This window comes from Rana temporaria, chromosome 2 (assembly GCF_905171775.1).
Source record: "Rana temporaria chromosome 2, aRanTem1.1, whole genome shotgun sequence".
Lineage (NCBI taxonomy): Eukaryota > Metazoa > Chordata > Amphibia > Anura > Ranidae > Rana > Rana temporaria.
In genome coordinates, this window is record NC_053490.1 from 228145574 (window position 1) to 228167431 (window position 21858).

At 40.3% G+C, this 21858-nt stretch overlaps 1 protein-coding gene across 2 annotated transcripts in view; it reads left to right on the forward strand.

Moving 5' to 3' along the window:
* Nucleotides 1–21359, forward strand: part of MSL3 (MSL complex subunit 3) — a 28420-nt gene extending 7061 nt beyond the window's left edge. Inside the window, exons 3-13 of one of the 2 annotated variants that reach the window (XM_040336510.1) lie at nt 1167–1262; nt 4910–5010; nt 7894–7982; nt 8200–8322; nt 8798–8958; nt 9203–9361; nt 9500–9762; nt 9971–10080; nt 16025–16124; nt 16979–17063; nt 21146–21359. In XM_040336510.1, the coding sequence (XP_040192444.1) occupies nt 1167–1262; nt 4910–5010; nt 7894–7982; nt 8200–8322; nt 8798–8958; nt 9203–9361; nt 9500–9762; nt 9971–10080; nt 16025–16124; nt 16979–17063; nt 21146–21245 (1387 nt within the window). In that variant the 3' untranslated portion in view covers nt 21246–21359. Of the gene's footprint in view, nt 1–1166; nt 1263–4909; nt 5011–7893; nt 7983–8199; nt 8323–8797; nt 8959–9202; nt 9377–9499; nt 9763–9970; nt 10081–16024; nt 16125–16978; nt 17064–21145 lie in introns of both variants that reach the window. The other variant, XM_040336509.1, reaches the window with a different exon arrangement.
* The last annotated feature ends 499 nt before the right edge of the window (nt 21360–21858 follow it).

Here is a 21858-nt window from a genome sequence, read left to right on the forward strand (position 1 = left end):
GACCCTGTTGCTAGAGAACTAATTTCTACAGCATTCTTCCCATATGAATTTATGTGCAATTATTGTATGTTGTGAATGTTATTTGCATGTAAAAGCCTCCCCATGTATAGACATCCAAAAAGCCCTACGACTCCTGCTGGGCATCATTATCTTGGATGTGATGTCAGCAGCCCCTGTGGACTTGAAGCCCTCATTGAAATGAGATCCTGTTGTATTCCCCTTTTGCTCCTCCTGTCCGCATGGTTATGTAGGGAGGTGAGGGGAGGAATGAAGAAAGCTAGGCCAACCCACAGTCGTAAGGTACTTGCAAAAGAGGATGGGGTTGTGCTGGGGAATTGGCTCTTGGGCTCCATTCACACTAATGCGTTTTTGGTGCATTTTGCGTTTTGCAGAAAAGCCGGGAAATGTTTTAACATGGGTTCCTATGGAACATGTTCACATTAAATGCTTTTTTGTGCCTCTGCATTTTTGGAAAGGGTCGGGAACCTTTTTTCCCCGCAAAAAGCAGCATTTTGCATGTAATAGAATTCAATGGACCCGCATCCAAAAGGCAAGTACCGCGATTTTGCCGCGTTTTTTATTTATTTTTTAACCTGTTTATAGCTGGTTGTTAAAGGAAATGTAAAAAAATGTAAATTGATGGCAAACAAACGCAAATCGCTGTAAAAACGCACATCAAAAAACGCAGCAAGCACTACAAAAAGCACTGCAAAAGCAACAGGCATAGGTGTGAATCGAGCCTTAAAGAATTCAAATATGCTATATAGTTCAAAGGCATGTTGTAAGCAAATAAAAATAAATATCCTTTATGGAAAGAAATTCTGCAAGTAAGAATTAAAATACTTTTATTGGGTTATCCTGCTAAGTGATGCTGCTGATCACTAAATAAGAGTAGGGAACTACTAGAAACATTAACAAAATACAAAGCGTTTCAACGTTGGAACTGCAGTCTGCTCACATAATTTGTAATAAAAACATCTTTGCTTTTTCTAAAGCTTCCCCCCAACCACTTTGCATATTGTTTATGAGCATGAAAATTTAAGTACGGTATGTTCAAAGGCATGAATGAACCAGTTACATGTTAGTTATTCGTTTTGAGCTTGCATAACATTTCTGTTGGTGCAAAGTATTTTGTTTTAGCTTCCCTTTTCACTTTTATTTTCCAGCTGGGATAGATGGGCAGCAGAAGACCATGTTCTTCGTGACACTGATGAAAATCGGCGATTACAACGAAAGCTGGCAAGGAAAGCCGTAGCTCGCATGTAAGGATTCGCTTTAGGTAGACGCTAGCAGCTTGCTACATTTCCATACTCGTGTCTAACCTTTTTTTTTTTTTTTGTGCTGTATTTTAATTTTTCTTAAGCCTTCTGTTGATTTTGGATTGCATGTGCTTGCATTAAAGTGAAATTCTAACAAGGAGCTAGATATACTCCCCCCCCCCCCCCCCCCCCCATGACCAGATTTGAAATAGGTTTTAAGATGTATTGCTTGATCTGGAAAGTATCCTCTTTCTGCCTGGGTAGCGTGGCAAAGTTACATCGGGATATCTCCCCACAGGGATCCCAGTTCTGGTCCCCATCACTGTGGTTGTAATTCTTAACATTCCTTTCTTACCTTGACTTTCTGCTGATCAGAACTGTTTCTTATATTCTTGCTTCTCCATGCATTCCATGGTAGTAGGAAGAGTGGATATCCTGCTGAAAGCTTTACCGTATGTGACGCTGACCTTGTCTAATAAATCTCTGATTATAGTGTGGCTCTGCAGCTTGTGACATCAGGTACCTGTTCTTCAACAAGGCGTAAAATGTATCTCATGGTTGATTTTACCTATCATTCAGCTGTGAAATGCCTTTACTGCCCCTAGCCTCTGGCATTTGACAATTAAATGATGGGGTCCAGATTGGCACTGGGAATAGTGGAAGCTTATCTTTATTTAAAGCGACATCATTATGTATGTGCAAGTAGTGCCTGCTCTTCAGCATGTTGTTTTGTTTTAATTTTTACAGGGGGATACATTTTAGTTTCAATTTTAGTAGTCACTGTTAAGCAGGGACTGGCCAAAATGCCAACCATCCATGGCAGACTGATTCTACCCAAGTTGATCCATTAATCCTTTGGTACCATCATGTCAGATTTCTAGCATGCGATTTATTGCTAGCGACTTTAGCTAGCAATAATCATTGTGTTCTTCCGGCAGGGGTGGCTTCCCACACGCTGCCAGAGGACAGTCTTGCAAGCTAGACCCTGTGGTATTATGTTTACAGGTAACCTCTTTGGGTCAGAACTAGAAACTCTACAAATGCCAAGAGAAGTTTAAAGTGGAAGTAAACCGTTACTATAAAAAAAAACCTGCAAGAGAAAGGCATAATGAGCTAGTATGATGTGCACTTACCTGAGAACGAAGTCCCCCACGGAGCTTTCTTCCTGTTATCGTTGTTCCGGCGCTGTGATTGGCCGGCGATGACGTCACTCCTGCGCATTCGTGCGGAATTGGACTGGACTGGCAGATACCTGCGAATGCGCAGAATTCCGGCATTATTCCTGGCATCTACAGGCGACAAGCCTTGCACGGTCAGTTCGCCTGCGCCGTTGTCTATGGCACATCCCTTTCTGCATGTATCTCCTAAATTGTGTAGGTTCTCACCTCTTCTTTAGAATGAAACCCTCAGGGAATTTTTTTTTATTTTTTTGTACAATTCTAAATTTCTGAGGGGTTTGTTGTTGCCAAATGCGTTTATGGCCAACGTGTACCTCCAAAGAAGCGTGTCCACACATTCCCATGCAGATAAAATACCAGGTGTTTGAGATTTTTGGTTAGGAATCTGAAGGGGATTTTGCTTCTCCAGTACACGGCACTGCATTTTAATCTGTCTTTTAGCACTTTTACAAAATGCTAGTAGAGGCTGTATTGAAACTTCAACTCACGACAAAGGCTTCCCTCTGAGAAATGAGTGTACTGGCCTTGATTATGTTGGCCATAAGAGCAATGCTTTGGGCACAACTGCACTCAAGACCCCTGCAAAATGTTCTATCAATATAGAATGGAAATCCATAGTTGCTAGAAAAGAAAGGTGATTCTACCTTCAAATCAAGAAAAGGTATGTATAGATTTTAACAGACAATGCCACAGTAGCATACATTAACAGGCAAGGAGGCACAAAATCTCACCGCCTGATGTCCTTAACGGGAGGAATCTTGGTATGGGATGAGGGAAAAAAAAAAATCCACTTTCTGCTGTTCACCTGAAGGAAAAACAACATTTTCATGCCAGGGTGCTATGTTTCTCTTTCAGACTTCATACACTTAGGACTATACCAACATAGATATCAGTGAGGTATAGTGAGAGGTTGTGGATCATCTTGTACAAGGAACCTCCCCTATGCTTGCCTGCAGACACCCATTGTACCACTCTCCAACCCATTGCGAACAAACTGCCTCTTGCTAGAGCCAAATATTTTCTGCACCCTCAGTTTTTATGATTTCATGCATAGTTGAGTTGCTTAGCCTTGTTTCTAGGTTGGAGGTTTGACATAGGGCAAGGAAATTCAGCTTTTGCCTTTAACCACCCGATTGGTTAATTTTAAAAGGGAAAACCCTATTGGTTGCTGTGGGCAGCTGGCTTTTTTTTTTGGGGTTTCAGTTTATCTGCAGTGATTTGCAAATATTTTCTACGTATAGTAACAAATCTTCCAGATTGCTACAGTCAGTTTTCTATTAGTCGTTGCACTCAAAGTTGGTCACCTTATTCCATGGCAGTTCGTAAAAAAGGCGTGTAGTATAAAAGTTGTAGAACCACCATGTTCTATTAACCTAATCCCATCCATTGGTGTCAGAAGGGCTTCATAGCTAGCCCTTCAATTTAGTTGGCCGAAGGTCTGAACTGTTGTCAAATTGCTGGGCTAGAGATGTTAAAACGGTATTATAGATGGAAGACAGATGGTGTTGAAGGCCCTTACCCCTGTTCAAGGATGGTTGTCCTGTTTGTTGTGAATGGCCTCTTTCAAACTCCTTGTCCTGTTCAAAATTGGTGTGTGGGGGGGGGGGTTTCTTAAGGTGCTTACCTGTAGCATTTGCCCTCCTAAATTTGTGTGGTTTTGTCTACTCAGTGATGCATTATTATGACTATTACTGTTCTACAGTGGTCCTGTATTTTTGCTTTACCTTGTGGAGGTTTTATTGAGAGCCCAGTCTGGGCAGCCACCAACTTTCAATGCCATGGGAGGTCTGTCTTGGTATTTACACTATTTATCATCTCAACCTGTTTCGGAGTCCCTATAACTCCTTGTCTGTGTTCCAGTAGGTGGTGGAAGTCAAAAGGCTGGTCTGTATTGGTGGGTTGCATGTAGACTTCAACATGCAAGTAGAGTAATTTTATTGCTCTCTTCCCATCCCTTGGTGTTAGGAAGTTTGCACTGTATTATCAGACTACAGTGGTTCTGCACATTTTTACAACTCCTATCCTGTTCTTGGACATTTGACATCTGCCTTGACACATTGCAATTGGATTAAGGTGTCTGTGCTACCTTTTTGTGGATATATTTGTTAGGGTATCTTATGACACCCCGAAGAAGTGACTGGGGTAAGCCGTGAAGCATCAGCATTACAGAACAAGTCCAGTTGAATGTGTTTAGCTACTGTTATGCCATGACCTGGGAGAAGCTTCAGACAACTTTTTATTTTTCCTTTCATACCAAAGTGACACTGCAAAGACCTTTTAACTACAGGCGTTCTATATATGTATGTTCGTTACTGTGTTGGTTATTCCTTTAGAAAAATCGATTATCAGTTGGCAGGCAATTTATACATGCTAATCCAATGTATAGATTTTCATAAATAACGCTTCTGAACTTTTTTATTGTTGCCAGTAATTTTATTTGGTGTTTGTACTAAAAACCTATTTTTTTCATAGGAGAAGGAAGGGAAGAAAGAAGAGGCGGTGCAGATTGCCTGGGGTGGACTCTGTTTTAAAAAGTTTTCCTGCTAATGAAAAAGAAGAAAATGATGAGAATTGTAAGTGTGATACTGTGGTTGTGACATATATTTTTAAGCTGACCATAGATGAATAACTTTGAATTTTATGGCAGCAGCACCTCTCATTAAAGGACAGGGCAACAAATGGCTGACAAAAAAAGTGATGCTAACAAGGAAGAGCTAAAAGGACACTTTGAAACTAAATTGGGTTAATTGACAAACAGGTCAGTAACATGATTGGGTATAAAGAGCACTTTAGAGAGTAGGTGTCTTAAGTGAAGACAGGCAGAGGTTGACCGGGGGGGGGGGGGGGGGGGGGAAGCTGCATCTAAAAGTTGTTGAATAATGTTCCTCAACCTAAAATTGAGACTTTAATTATATCGTCATATACAGTACAGAATATCAAATTCCTAGCATCTAAAGAGATCTCTGTACACAAAGGACAAGACTAAAATGCAATATTGTATGCCCTTAATCTTCGGGCCCTCAGGCGGCAGTGCACTAAAGAGGAGGTAAACCCTGATGCGTTTTACTTCCTCTTTGTTCCCTGCAGTAAAAGCATAATGGGCTACTAGGCATTGCCTAGTAGCCCATTATGTCTGTGTCTCTCTCCCTCTCCGCTATTGGCTGGAGTCACGTGACATCACATGCGTGCAGGATCTGACGGTCACGGCACAGGCACTATACAAATGGCATGGATCTTACCCTTTCTTTAGTGAGCATGCGTTGATTATGTCGACGCTGGCTTCTTTGGCGAAATATCTCCTAAACCGCAGAGGTTTAGGAGATATTTCTAGTACCTACAGGTAGGTCTTATAGGCTTACCTGTAGGGGAAAAGTGCCTGTACAAGGTGTACAACCACTTTAACTACTTGCTAACCGGCAGTTACATTTTTACTGCTGCCCATCGGCTTTGTTCAGGTACGTCGCGGGGGAACTTACAGGTGTGCGGATGCGCCCCGTGCTTCTCATGTTATGGTTGGGCACAGCACGTGTTTGTCGTCAGGCTCACAGCTGCGATCCCGGTGATTTTTTTTTTTGTTTTTTTTGTTTTTGTCCTTGATTTTACTTGGGCTCTATTCACGCCTTGGCGCTCCATCCCGTTTTTGACGTTGAATAGCTGCAATTCTGCCACACCGCAAATCGTGGGACGCCCTTGCGATACGTTATTTTGAATGCCACCAAATCACGGCACGATTTTGCTGCGATTGCGCCCGATGAATTGTGGTTAAAACATGCTAGCATAATCGGAACGCCCAAAAGAAGTTATTGTACTTCTTTTGGGTGTTCCACGATTCTGCTTGCGCTTTTTTTACCATGAGTAGTCAGGCACAATCGTGGCAAAATCACGCCGCATTTTGTTGCCATTCAAAATAGCGGGGATCGCAATGGCAGTATGTCAATGGTGTGGCAGAATTGCTGCGATTCCGCGCACAAAGCAGAACCCCAAGGTGTGAATGGAGCCTTACCGTTTGGGAAGCAAAGCCAGTCTGTGAGTAAAGTCTGTGCACAATGAACACTTTAATTTCCCTCCTCACCCCTGTCATCCAGCCAGTGCCATTAGTACAGTGACAATATTATCACTGTATTGGTGTCACTAGTGATGTCAGATTGTGTCAACTAGCATCCATCCCAGCCAGTGTCGGTGCCAGTCCCTGATTGCCCACTACATGTCGCTGTTCACCACCATCACTAGTATAGTGTCAGTCAATGTCATGGTCAGAAGCAGGTCTTCCATTTGGAAGGTGCAGTTTTTTTTTTGGGTCCCCCAAAGTGATTATTATCATGAAGTTGGGCACAGATCTACCTTCCGATAAATCTCCTGGAGAGAAAAAATTTAATAAACATCTGTTGCTGGGTTGTATTTTCTGAACTGGGTGATGTTCGTTAATGGTGCTCATATACCTTTTTTAAAGGCTTTCTCTACCCTTAGACATGTTACATGTCACACCCGTATTTGGGGTGCAACATGTTGCCCCCGTGACAGCATGCATATATGTTTGTTTATTTTAATTAGCGCAGATGCAGTGCTTTGGAGACTCCTTAGGAAAAATAAATAAATCATGCACTTTTTTCCGAAGTGTAAACTTGGCCTTTAAATTTGTCTGGAATTCCCAAAATGTTTAACCTTTCGAAATAACGGAGCTTGATTTTTATCATTTTGGTTAAACCTTTAGACCTCATGCACACTGGAAGTTTTTTGACGTTTTTTACAGCGGGTGTGTGCGTGCGTGTGTTTTTTTATATTTTTTTTTACAGTCATTAAACTCTCCATGTTATCCTATGTGAGCATGCACGCATAGGCTGTTATCGGCAGTTTTGGGTAGTGGCATTCTAGTGGGTTCTGAGAAACGTTTTCAGCTGTAAAAATGCTCAAACACCGATACACAAAAAAACATCGCTCACCAGCGGTTTTAACATATTTTGATCCAATAAAAGAAAATACATTTTCTTCAAAAAAAATACGCGCTAACTCGGAAAAGCACTAATAAATGCTGTTGCAAAAAACATTAAACTCACTGCAAAGCTATTGCCGTTTTTTCATAATGTTATTTTGACGTCCAGTGTGCTTGAGGCCTAAATACAACTGAGACTGGTCATCATTTTTATTGGGGGGGTGGCTAAAACAAAAATGTAGAAATAGTAGTGTGACTTTTTTTTTTTTTTACATTCTATTTTAAGAAACCTTTTGGAGCTTCAGATATTTGCCTTATGTGCCAAATAATGCTGATCCTAATTTATAATCTGCATATTATGTTTGTTCATGTGCAAATTCTTCTTTGTAAAAATGTTTATGCTAAAAGTAAACCTTTTCCAGAGAGCATAGTCCTGAATGTTTATGTTCTGTTGTGCAGTGCTGAGAGATGAAAGTATGTATAAGATAAACACTTGAGGTAACCAGTCACTGTATTTATCTCCTAGCACTAAGTAGTTCATCAGAGGACAGCGATGAAGGGACTGATGTAGAAATAAAAAGTGAAGAAAGTGAGTTTGAAGAAAAAGCAGAAATGGTAGGTCATTTTATTTCTATGCTTGCGATTGAGAAACTAGTGATGCAATGCAGTTTATTTTGTGATTGGTAGAACTAAAATGGGCACTTTAGTCTGGTAATGAAAGCATTATATTAAAGTGCATTTAAAATTCAAGTGGGAAACAGAAGTCTGTAAGCTCAACTGGGCCTATGCTTTTTATGGCAATGACATTTTTTTGCTTCATGTGTCTTTGTAGAAAGAAGAGCATGAAATTCACTCGAAACGGGAAATGGAAGAAAAGAGCATTGTAATAGAAATTCCTGAACTGTTAAAAAAGAAGCTTGAAGAGGATTGCTACTACATAAATAAACGCAAACGGGTATGTTATTTCACGGACAAGACTTTTTTTTTAAAGGCTTGCTAATGTGAGGATGTGGCTTCTAATAAGAGGTTATTGTGGACACTCTCTAAGTTTTTTTTTTATATGCACTTAACTAGTATAGTGAGCTGGGACCTCAGAGTGTGTGTGGTGTCCCCCCTCCTAAGATTCTTAGATATTTTGTGTATTCAGTTTGGTATTCCTCATTTTAGATCCCAGATTTTTGATAAACAGACATGCAGTCATTTGGAAAAATGTTGCATTGGTAGAACTGTAGCGAAGGCTCTCCAATGTAGTGCGGAAATCTTCCACAGGGATACGGCATCAAAATCTAAAAGATCCCACCCCTTTTCAATTCTGTACAAAACTAAACAAAATAGTTTGGGCTGAAGTTCTATATTTTTTTTTATTTAATTTTTTTTTAACGTTTTGTTGTGATTTTTGTTGAATCCATTTATTTTTGCTTCTGTTTTAGCTGGTGAAACTGCCTTGTCAGACCAACATCATAACCATTCTGGAATCGTATGTAAAACACTTTGCAATTAATGCAGCTTTTTCAGCTAATGACAGAATAAAGCATCACCAGACTACTTCCAATGTCAACATGAATGTACATTATATTCCACCAGAGAAAAAGTAAGCCCTGTTGTATGTTCTTCGGATTTTACAATGTATTTCAAAAGCTCTGGATTTGTGTATGCAAAGGCTATCATGTTCTAACCTGTAGTGTCTCAAATGTTCTATTGCAATCCTGAATTGTGTGGGGTTTTGTTTTGTTTTGTTTTTTAGCACAGGTAACTTTAAAATTCTAAAATGCTTTGCAGTCCTTTTGAAAATTATATTCTTTTATGCTTACATTTTATAACTTTTATTCTTATAGTGTTGAACTTTGTAAAGAAATGGTGGATGGTCTAAGAATTACCTTTGACTTCACCCTTCCGCTTGTACTTCTGTATCCCTATGAGCAAGCACAGTATAAAAAAGTGACGTCATCCAAATTTTTTCTTCCGATACAAGAAGTCGTAACTACTTGCAACAGGTACATTATCAAAACGTGAGCAGGTGCTTATTTATTTTTTATTTGTTTTCCTATACTTCCCTGTTTTACATTTTGACAGATGGAGATGAATGTTTTCTCAGTAATATTAATGCTTGTTTTTTGTGTGGGGCGTTTTAGGAACCAAGAGGAAGTATCACCAAGTCCTCCACTCTTAAACCCTCCAACTCCTCAATCCACAGATAGCCAAGCTACTACTGGAGAATCCGCCACTCCTAAAAGACGGAGAACTGAACCAGATATTTTACAGTCCTTAAGACGTTCAACACGTCACAGTACAAGCTGCGACAGGATGTCAGAAAGTAGTGCTTCTCCACAACCAAAACGTCGCCATGCAGACACTCCAACATCAATGCCAAAATTGATCCTGCATTTTGAGAAGAGTATGGAAGTTTAATTTATTTAATTTTTCACTTAATTTTTATTTTAATTAAAGCTGTGCTTAACTCATTCCCCGCCAATCCCATGTATTTATTTTTACTATAGCCTGTAGTGCTGCATTCTCACATATTCATCCACATGCTTGAATTGGTGTCCATCTCCTTTTAAAAAAGACATTGGCATTAAAGTGTGCTTGCCTTTTTGTTCTAGAAACACCTGTTCACAGTGGTTCATCATCACCAATTACATTAACTCCAAGCAAAGAGGGTAGTTCAGTGTTCTCTGGACTTGAAGGGAGGCGAAACAATGAACTCAATGAGGTATTGTAAAACTGTTAACAGCCTTGTAATTTTTGTTTTTCCTTAAATGGAATCAATCATTTTAACGGTAGTCTTCTCCCCCTTTTTTTTTTTTTTTTTGGTCTTTGTCTTCTCTTTTAAAATGAGGTTTCAGTGCAGATTCTTTCTTCTTCTTTTTTTTTTTTTCCCGTCCCTGCACCTTGTAAATGACAGCGTTTACCCTATTAGATGAGCCTGTACTGATAACATTTTGGAACCATTTCTGTGTACACTGTGCTTATGAAGCCATCGGAGGGTGTGTGTTTGTCCCCTTGAAGTCAGATGAAGGATCTGCATTTAAAGGGTGGTTATCTTTGAAATTGTTTCCTGGTATCTTATTACAGTACAGTTTTTTTTTTTGTTGGTGAGAAATATGTAATTCTGACTGGTGGGCTGCAGATTTTTCTCTATAGACCCGAATAGTGAAGCTTCTACTCTGAAAGCACCACTTTTTCCATTGGAGCCTAAGAGGAAGTGTGAGTGCCAAGTATGCTGGGAAAATTGCATCCTCACTGAGGAAGCTGATGGGCTCAGAGAGGCCTGCTGACTAACAGATGTCCGTGTGGTGAACTTAAGGAGAGCCTAAAGAGCTGATCCGTAAAGTGAATAGGCTTGGTTCTGGTGGGAGAGCGTTACCTGGGAGAGATCCAACGCAATTCTGCTACCTGGTTCTTCCTGTGTTGGCGTCTGCATGTTGCAAACCCAAGTATCCATGCACCGGTTCACTCCAGGTCAGGATTTGCAGGAATTCCTTCTGCGCCAATCTTGGGATCTTTTTGTGCACTGACAGTGCTTTTCGGAAGGCATTTGACAGGCAGTGAGGAAGGAGGTGTTTATGTTTCCTCACGGCCTGATTCAGCTGTATAATGCTGCACTACAATCTTGTGCATTGTTTACATGCTTATTTCCCAGGTCCAAAATTGATATTCAACAGAATGAAGCTGCTTTTCCTACTGCTGCTCTGCGGTTGGTACACATAGTGGGTGCAGTATGGGCGTACCTGCGGTTTTCGTAGACTTTCTATTGTGTCCCATATTTTTGGCATGTTTTCTGAAAGTGCATCAAAAGTTCTGCATGCTGCATCTTTGGTGCTCTTTCAGAAAACATGGCAAAAACACTGGGAAACTACAGCTTATCTGCACAAAACTTGCTGTACACATGCACTGTGGCCCCTTGGGAAAAGGATTGTCCACCCCTGCTGTGTCCTAGCTCAGTGAAAAGGACTGCAGAACTGTAATACAAAGCAACTTCTGTATTTCTTGGCGTATAACACACACCTTAATTTTAGGAGTGAAGTTTTAAGAAACTTTAAGTTTTTTTAAATAAAAAAAAATTTGAAGCAAAATAAGGGTCAGTGCTCATCAATGCAGTCTGATCAGTGTGCATATGCATCCTCGCCATTGCAGCCTGATCAGTGCCCATCTGCAGCCTCACCTTTGCCCATTAATGCAGACCCGCCAGTGCTGCATTACACAGCCAGGATCTACTTTTATACTCGGCACTCAGTCACACACAGTCCTGCCTCCTGGTCCAGCTCCTATGATGGACAGAACACCGGTCCAATGCTGGGACATGTGACTTTTATGCTAGGAGCTGGGCCAGAAGGCAGGACTGTGTGTGACTGCAAGCGCAGAGTTGGTCGGCAAGCAGTTAAAGATAAAAAGTGTAACATTGTATGTTTCATGCAGGCTTCAACACTGAGTTGAGAAGGCCCTCATATAGACTTTAGCCTATGCCCCGATCTAGTACTATGTATAATTAATAATGTTAAGCCAGATGTGTTTTTCAGACAGTGCCAGCATTTTATACTTGGGTACCCATCACACTTCAGCCTCTAATAAATCAGTCCAATATTTTGTGACTGTACTTGGCCAACCTCAGAGAGGGCATATACCAATGTAATGGCTAATAGTTGGCTTCCAGCAAGGAAGAGTTGTGCGATCTGTGTTCTGTTTCCCTGATTTGGATCAAATTTTCTTTTTGCAAGTGGAGCCCAGGTCACTTTACCATTTTGGTGAGATAAGCAGGCGGGTAATTTTCAGAATGCGGGGAAAATGCCCTTTCCTAGTTGAATGTCTGAGCATGTGTGACTGGTTGAAGCTGCCTGACGTCACTCCTGCGCATGCGGGCAGGAGTTGCCAGTCACAGCACAGGGCTCAGAAGGAACGGCATGGGTGCTTCCTTCAGAGTGCATGTGAAGGTGATGTCATCAGCTGCATATACTGTAAATATCTTCTAAGCGGTACACGTTTAGATATTTACGGTACCTAAAGGTAAGCCTTATTATAGGATGAATTGTACTTATGTAAATTTACAACCCCTTTAACTTAAAGGGGTTGTAAACCAGCCCACCCCTCCCTCGTGTTTAAATCGCCTGATCCCGTTCATTCCCACGCTGGAGACGCACACACCTTCTCTGGCCATGGTCTTGGCTCTTGATTGGTAGCAACACAGCCATTGGCTTCTGCTGCTGTCAATCAAATTCAATGATGTGTGGGGGTCCCCTTAAGTCCGGCATCATGTGTGTGTATATAGACGCAAATGCTGGACTCTGGAGCACGCCCGCACAGTAACCACCAGTGAGAGCGCTTCTCCTAGGGGGTTTTCCGATGTGGGGAGGAGCCGCGAGCGCCATTTGGGGACCCCAGAAGATCAGGGCCACTCTTTGTAAAATTAACTGCACAGTGGATATGTGTGTTTGTTTGTTTTTTTGTTTTTTTTAAGCGTTTACAACCCCTTTAAAGACCAGAAAATACAACAGATCTTGATGAAGTTCAGTGAAGTGTAACTGAATGCAAATATTTATGCAGTCTGTAATATATGCTTTGCTTTGATATCTGTACAATTTTCGGTAGCACTTGATGGCAGACACAAGATTATATCAAGATTTTCAATCTATTTCTATCCTGAAATTTGCTGTACTTTGCCTTTTCAAAAGTTGTTACAGTTTGGTTAGAATGGAAATCTCTGCTACCCCCTACTGTTTGTTTTACATTCTTGCAGCAGCTCTCATAGTAGCGGTCTAATTGGCTAACGGACAACAATGTTTTATTATAAACAGCATAACAGGGTTGGTGTTATCTACCTAAATACTAGTATGGAAAGTTTGATTATGTTCTGTTTTCACTCCTTTTTGTAATATTTAAAGAGTTGATTTTGATCTAGTAAAACTGGTATAAACCTCCACCTGATCCAATTCAAATCTACTTCCAGTACAAACTAAAGATGGTTTGTGTTGTGGTTTGACAACTTTCTCGTCCTCCCAGACAGGGGCACTCTCTGCACATACATGAATACTTGGTCACAGAGAGTCATGATTTTCAGTTTGCCTGCTCAGTGCCAGGGGTTAAAATTCCATGGCAGTAAAAGCCAGATGAGGATTTCATCCAAGGTATAATAATGAATTCTGGAGTATGAGAGTCATATAGTGCGTGTTGGCTCAAGAATGCACTAGCCCTTTTTTGTAAACCCTTCCTTTTTTATTTTGCATACTGTAGTGTTTTATGTCCTGTTTTTGTGCAAGTCTTAGCCAAAAATTGGGTAAAGAGTTATAAATATGTAATTTTTATGTGATAAAGAGGTGTGTGTGTGTGCACAATTTTTTTTTTTTTTTTTTTTTTAAATGGCCCTTAGCCCTTTTCAGGCAGGCATTTTATATGACCTATTTTAAATGTTTATTTAACCACTTAAGCCCCGGACCAATATGCTGCCTAAAGACCCAAGGGGTTTTTCATTTCTGGACTGCATCGCTGTAACAGACAATTGCGCGGTCGTGCGACGTGGCTCCCAAACAAAATTGGCGTCTTTTTTTCCCACAAATAGAGCTTTCTTTTGGTGGTATTTGATCACCTCTGCGGTTTTTATTTTTTGCGCTATAAACAAAAATAGAGCGACAATTTTGAAAAAAATGCAATATTTTTTACTTTTTGCTATAATAAATATCCCCCAAAAACATATATAAAATGTTTTTTTCCCTCAGTTTAGGCCGATACGTATTCTTCTACCTATTTTTGGTAAAAAAAATCGCAATAATCGTTTTTGGTTTGCGCAAAATTTATAGTGTTTACAAAATGGGGGATAGTTTTATTGCATTTTTATTTTTTTTTACTACTAATGGCGGCGATCAGCGATTTTTATTTTTTTTTTTTTTTATTTTTTTTTCCCGTGACTGCGACATTATGGCGGACACTTCGGACAATTTTGACACATTTTTGGGACCATTTTCATTTTCACAGCAAAAAATGCATTTAAATTTCATTCTTTATTGTGAAAATGACAGTTGCAGTTTGGGAGTTAAACACAGGGGGCGCTGTAACATTTAGTGTTCACTTAGTGTGTGTTTAGTACAGTAGGGGGGTGTGGCTGTAGGACGGACATCATCGATCGAGTCTCCCTAATAAAAGGGATCACTCGATCGATGTGCCGCCATAGTGAAGCACGGGAAAGCCGTGTTTACACACGGCTCTCCCCGTTCTTCAGCTCCGGGGAGCGATCGCGACGGGGCGGCTATAAACGAATAGCGGCGCCGTCGTCCCAGATCGCTCCCCGAGGCTTACCGACCGCCGCATGTAGTGGGGGGGTCCCGATCGGACCCCCACCCACGTCAAGCAGAGGACGTACGGGTACGTGCATGTGCCTGTCCGTGCCATTCTGCTGACGTATATCTACATGAGGAGGTCGGCAAGTGGTTAAAGGGGTTGTAAAGGTTTTTTTGTTTTCTAACTAGGTTCCTTTAAGCTAGTGCATTGTTGGTTCACTTACCTTTTCCTTCAATTTCCCTTCTAAATGTTTTTCTTTGTTTTCTTTGTCTGAATTTCTCACTTCCTGTTCCTCCTCAGTAAGCTGTTCAGGCTGACTAACCACCACTCGGATGATGGTGGAAAGCTTACTGAGGAGAAACAGGAAGTGAGAAATAAAGACAAAGGGAAAAAAACATTTAGAAGGGAAATGGAAGGAAAAGGTAAGTGAACCAACAATGCCCTAGCTTAAAGGAACCCATTTAGAAAATAAACAAACCTTTACAACCCATTTAATCCTTCCCAGATAATTTCTATAGAATTTTAAAATCATTAATGCAGGTGTGAATGTGGCTTTAATGGTGTCTGATTTGGTCTGTTTTACATGCAAAAAGGCAAGTGATTGGTTGGACACTGCACCTTCTATAGCCCCAGGGAAAAATTCGTTGGACTCTGTTTAAACTTTGGTGTGTTTGTGTCTGTAATGATAAATATAATTTACTGCATATAGGGGTCCTAAAAATACCCTTTAATATACATAAGTGGTATGTTAATGCACTTGTGTACCGTTTGCTTTGTATTGCTGTTTGTAAACCCCTTGTGATATACAGGGTGAGCTGGCATCTGTAGTAAGCACTGCAGATTACGCAGTAAGCATAGGTTCACAATGGTATGATTTTTGCATGCAATTTGACATGTCAAATCAGCGGCTATAGCCAGCAGCGGCACCGTCCGAATCGGTGCGGTGCTGATTTGGTGGCGCTCCACCGATTCCCAAAAGTAGTTCCTGTACTACTTTTTGGCAACTTCGGGGGCCAATTTGTATGGACATCTGTGCAGCAACCCACACAGATGTCTATCAAATTGCCGGGTTAGAAATTGTTCAGCTGAACTCGCACAATTTCTAACCCGCGCCAATGTGAACCTAGGCTGAAACGGGTCCTCTTCATTGCTGCAGCGTACACTGTGCACTCATAAACTCACCACATATTGGAAATGCCATGTGCAACACCAACTGCGTTCGCTCAACCTGTGATGAACAGATTTTACTTTTTACACAAAACAAAGGTTTCAGAATTTATAACCTAAACACATACATTGTTTGTTTTTATGTAAAGCTGGTATTAACATGCATTTTAATAGAATCTAGACACTGCTATGATCACATAATGAGCTCTTTCTTTCCGTAGGTGTTGTCTTGGAAACTAATGCCAGAAAATTACCCTCAAAGTGATCAGTCCCCACCTCCTTCTTACATATATGGGTCACAACATTTGCTCCGCTTGTTTGGTAAGAAAGATCTCTCATTAAATGGCTAAAAGCAATTCCATATCCTTGACACATTTCAGAACTCCAGTGGCAGACTTCATATTTGCAGTGAATCAGCCCAGATTGTCAAAATTGTAGTTTGTATGCATGGAAAATAATTTATCAGGCTTGTCACTTCTCAACCACTAAAATGCTTCCAATACACAAACGTGTGGGTTTTATTTTCATCCATTTGTAGCAACAGCCTGGGTAATGAGGGCAAGCCTTTTCTGCATGTTTAAAGCGGAATTGGATCCTGCAAGTTGCAATTTTAGTATGGTCTGTTCTAACTAGTGAAATGTTAGTCTGTTTTTGACCAACACAGTTTAGATAAAAGATCTTATCCGGAGGTAAAGAGTTTTAAGAAATGGCACAAACTATTGTTGCAAGTGAGAAAAGGGGTGTAGTCCTATGTTGGCAATACCGGCTTTTATCCAGCCTGAGAGGGGTAGATCTGTGCACCAGAGCTTTATATGGGCTTCATAACAAAGGGGGTGAAAAACATAATTTTATGTATATATTTTTTCAAATTTTATTTTTACCAACTTAGACTGTTGTTTTCTGATCCATCACATATAATTCAGATTAAAAATAACATTGGACTAAAAGCTGTAATGTAACAAAATGGGTAAAAAGCTGGGGGAGCGGGGTGAATACTTTTGCAAGGTACTGTAAGTGCAGCCCTTAATGGACAGAATGCAACCAACAGTAGCCATAATGTGACATATTTTAACGTTTAGTACTTGGTTTAAATGTAAATTTCATTTTTTTTTTTTAAATGTCTACATATTTCAAAGTACAGCTTTTTTTTTTTTTTTTTTTTTTGCATTTTCTAGTGAAACTTCCAGAAATAATGGGAAAAATGTTCTTTGACGAGAGGAACTTAAAAGTTTTGCTCAAGCACTTTGAACTGTTTCTAAGGTATGTGAATTGTTCAAACTCCTGTTCTAGACTGCTATTTAAGACTATGTAACAAGAGTTTGTGTATGTTTTGTAAATTCAGAGACAAGAAGGGTATGTGACGAGTATTATATAGAGATAAAATGGATTGTGTGTGATTTTTTATATATATATATAATTTCTCTGAGACTCTTGCATTTGTCCTATGTTTGGTATACTGTGTGAATGTATAAATGGAAAATGTAGTGGTCATTTGTGTGTGTGTGTGTGGTTTTCTGCCCACCTCCAGTCTTAAGCCGGCCATAGACAGGTTGAGTCCCTGTTGAACCTGACGATTTTTGAATCCTGTATGGGCAGGCTGAATGTACCCAAGTTGCTCCATCGTTCATTCAACTTGGGTACAACCAACCTGTCAACTTTTTCATGCGATTACCGTTGGCAAGAATTTCTTTGTTTTCTACCAGCCGAGACAACTCATGGTTGCAGGAAAGAAAATGAAATGATCTATGGCCTGCTGTGTACTTTTAAAATCCATGCCTGTGCATCACTGTTATGGACCAGTGAGTGCTTTTTTCATTTAAATTAACCACTTGCCGACCATCCGCCACAGTTTTTCTGCAGCAGGTTGTCTCGGCTGGGCAAATTGGCGTTGTCGGGATCTGTGTGTAAACACACAGATCCCGATTTCGTTCAGGGGAGAAATGACAGATTGTGTGTTCATACACTGGTAATCCCTTGATCGCCCCCTAGTGTTAATCTCTTCCCTGCTAGTGACATTTTTACAGTAATCGGTGCATTTTTATAGCACTGATCGCTGTATTACTGCAAATGGTCCCAAAAATTTGTCAAGTGTCCAAATTGTCCGTGGCAATATCGCAGTCCCGATAAAAAAAAAAACAGCCATTACTAATAAAAAAAAAATAATAATAATAATGCCATACAATTATCCCCTATTTTTTTTTTGTAGATGCTTTAACTTTTGCGCAAACCAATCAAAATATACGCTTATTGCGATATTTGGGGGGGGGGGGTTTTGTAGAATACATATCGGCCTAAAGTGAGAAACTTTTATTTATTTTAAAGCGGGATATTTATTACAGCAAAAAGTAAGATCGTGTGTGTGTGTGTGTGTGTGTGTGTGTGTGTGTGTGTGTGTTTTTTTTGTTGTTGTTGCTTTTTTGTTTTATAGCGCAAAAAATAAAAAGGGATGGTGATCAAATGGCACCAAAAGAGAGCTCTATTTGTGGGGGGGGATGTCAATTTTGTTTGGGTACAACGTCACATGACTGCAATGGTCAGTTAAAGCGACGCAGTGTCGTATGGCACAAAAATGGCCTGGTCATTGAGCAGCCAAATCGTCTGAAGCTGAAGTGGTTAAATGATTTTTAACGCTATACTTCTGCTTATTTTATTTTTTTTGTCCTGAACACAAGTACAGCCAGAAAATATGTACAAAAGCAAAACCAAGAACCAGATGGTCACTCTGACAGAGCTCCCGCATTTCTCTGTGGAGAGAGTAGAACCTTCCAGAAAACATCATCTCTGCAGCACTCCACCAATTAGGCCTGTATGGTAGAGTGGCCAGATGAAAACCACTCCTCAGTAAAAGGCACATGACAGCCCACCTGGAGTTTACCAAAAGGCACCTGAAGGACTCCCAAAATTCTCTGCCATTCAAGCCAAAGAGATCAATCTTTAGGTCATCAGACCAATCATCATGTCTGGCCAATACCATCCCTACAGTGAAGCATGGTGGTGGCAGCATCATGCTGTGGGGATGCTTTTCATCAGTAGGACCTGGTAGACTAGTCTGGATCAAGGGAAAGATCAATGCAGCAATGTACAGAGACATCCTTGATAAAACCTACTGAGTGCTCTGGACCTCAGTCTGGGGCGAAGGTTCATCTTCCAACAGGACAGCGACCCTAAGCACACAGCCAAATTAACAAAGGACAGCTCTGTGAATGTCCTTAAATGGTCCAGACTTGAACCCAATTGAACATCTCTGGAGAGATATGAAAATGGCTGTGCACCAATGCTCCCCATCCAAACTGATGGAGCTTGAGAGGTCCTGCAAAGAATAGGAGAAACTGCCCAAAAAAATAGGTGTGCCAAGCTTGTAGTATCACACTTCAAAAGACTTGGCTGTACCAAAGGTGCTTCAACAAAGTATTGAGCAAAGGCTGAGAATACTTGTGTTCATGGGATTTATTTTTGTGTGTGTGTGTGTGTGTGTGTGTGTGTGTGTGTGTGTGTGTGTGTGTGTGTGTGTGTGTGTGTGTGTGTGTGTGTGTGTGTGTGTGTGTGTGTGTGTGTGTGTGTGTGTGTGTGTGTGTGTGTGTGTGTGTGTGTTTTTTTTTTTTGTTTGTTTTTTTTTTATTATAAATTCACAAAGATTTCTAACAAACTTTCACGTTGTCATTATGAGGTATTTGTAGAACTTTAAGGGAAAATAATGAATTGAATCCATTTTAGGAATAAGGCTGTAAAGCCAGATTCACACCTATGCAGGTATCAGTTTGCATATTCCAGGTTCATTTTGAATTTTTCAATACATGTTTTTGATTGATCAGTAGTGGGTTTCTGCAAAACTAAAAATGCATAGGTGTGAACATGGCCTTGTATAACACAATGTGGAAAAAGTGATGCACTGTGAATACTTTCTGAATGCATTTTAGAGGGAAAGCATTAGAAATACTGCTATCTGGGCTAGGGATTTAACTTCCCTTCCTGGGTCGCTAACCACAGTTTTAACAGGCAGGATTTGAGGCACAGACAGAAATACAAATCTGACAGGCATTCTAGCCTTCCCCTGCTCTACTTATTTCTGTTTTGATGATGGGGAGTTCCTTGTCACTTTCTGTCTAGTGAAATGGCAGGACATAAAAGAAAGGGAAATCTGGCCACCAAACTCCTGGATTTCACAAAAAAAATTCATGGGTTTTTAATCATTCTTTACTCCGAAACAGTTTTATAGCTTGACATACAGGGTAACTTGCTCCAAACTCCAGAGATTTTTACCTTTTTATTGGGACACTTGCCTTTAGACGCACAGGAACTTTAATGGTATCCCAGTCTTAGCCCGTAGGGTTCAATATTGAGTTGGCCCACCCTTTGCAGCTATAAGAGCTTCAACTTTTCTGGGCAGACTGTCCACAAGGTTTGAATATGTCTATGGGAATGTTTGACCATTTTTTCCATTTGTGAGGTCAGGCACTGATGTGGACGAGAAGGTCTGGCTTGCAGTCTCCATTATAATTCATCCCAAAGGTTGAGGTCAGGACTGTGCAGACCGGTCAAGTTTCTCCACCCAAAATTTGCTCATCCATGTCTTTATGGACCTTGCTTTGTTCACTGATCTAAATCATTTGGTGGTGGGGTTGTTTTTCAGGGGTTGGGGTTCGTTTCTAGTGAAGGGAACTATTAAGGCGTCGGCATACCTAGGCATTTTGGACAATTTCATGCTCCCAACTTTGTGGGAACAGTTTGGGAATGGCCCCTTCCTGTTCTAACATGACTGTGCACCAGTGCATAAACTAGGTCTATAAAGACATGGACGATTGAGTTTGGGGTGGAGGAACTTGACTGGCCTGCACAGAGCCCTGACCTCAACCTGATAGAACACCTTTGGGATACCTTAGAGATCAATAGCTATCTGCTGACTTGCGTGTATAATGTCAAAACAGGTGAACCATGCTTGTGTACAGAAGTATTAAATGTTCAGAAGAATCCAACAAGGAAACATTAACCGTATCAACTTTTTTTTTTTTTTTTTTTTTTTTTTTTAGTAGCCAGTATACATTTTAAATTCTGATGGTAATATTTTACCACTATAACCAGCATGTGATTCAATGTATCGACAGTCATGCATAATTACCAGTTTCGTGTGGAGCTGGTCTTTAGCTTGTATTCCATTTATTTCCTATATTCTCTACATTCGTTCAGTTTATATTGTCTTTGTAAAACAAAATCTATATTTACACTGGATAATCTTCTAGGTTACCTGAAATCCTGTCCCTATCTCTATTGAGACAGGATACCCTTCCTGGTCATAGGTAATAAATCCTAAATCTGTGTGTAATTAATTGGTTTTTGGTTTACAGATTTCTTGCGGAGTATCACGAAGACTTCTTTCCAGAGTCTGCCTATGTGACTGCCTGTGAGGCCAACTATACCACCAAGAACCCTCGTGCCATTTACTGAAAACTCCCATCATTCATCCAGTCTGAACTGCTTGGATGCCCTATCATATTGTTGTATATTTTAGGAAATGCAAATTTGTGGAATGAACTCGAAGAAAAACATTTATAAAATCAACAGACGGGAAATAAGACTTACTATTTTGCTTCTCAACCTTGTGTTTGGATGAAGAAATTAATGGGTTGTCATGGTTTTGCAAATTGTCAACTCTTCTTGTCTTATAAGCTGTGTTGCTAAAATGTGTTTCTTAAATAAAATGTTCTATATACAGTTAAAAGGTGCTGGTGATGTAGAAAGATGGAGTCGGCACTGTCCGCCTTTATCTTTAAGGGACTCTCCCATAACCCAATCAGAGCAAATTGAGAATCTCTTGAAAACTTGTCCACCAACCCAGTTATAATTGCCTTTTTAATGTGTGTCCTAGCTGACAGAGTTGTGATTACAGGAGGAGTAAAGAACTGATGCCGCGTACACACGATCGTTTTTCGGCATGAAAAAAAAATGTAATTTTTCAGCATGTCCAAAAAACAAAGTTTTTCCAACTTCATCATTAAAAACGATGTTGCCCACACACCATCATTTTGAAAAATGATGAACAAAGCACGGTGACGTACAA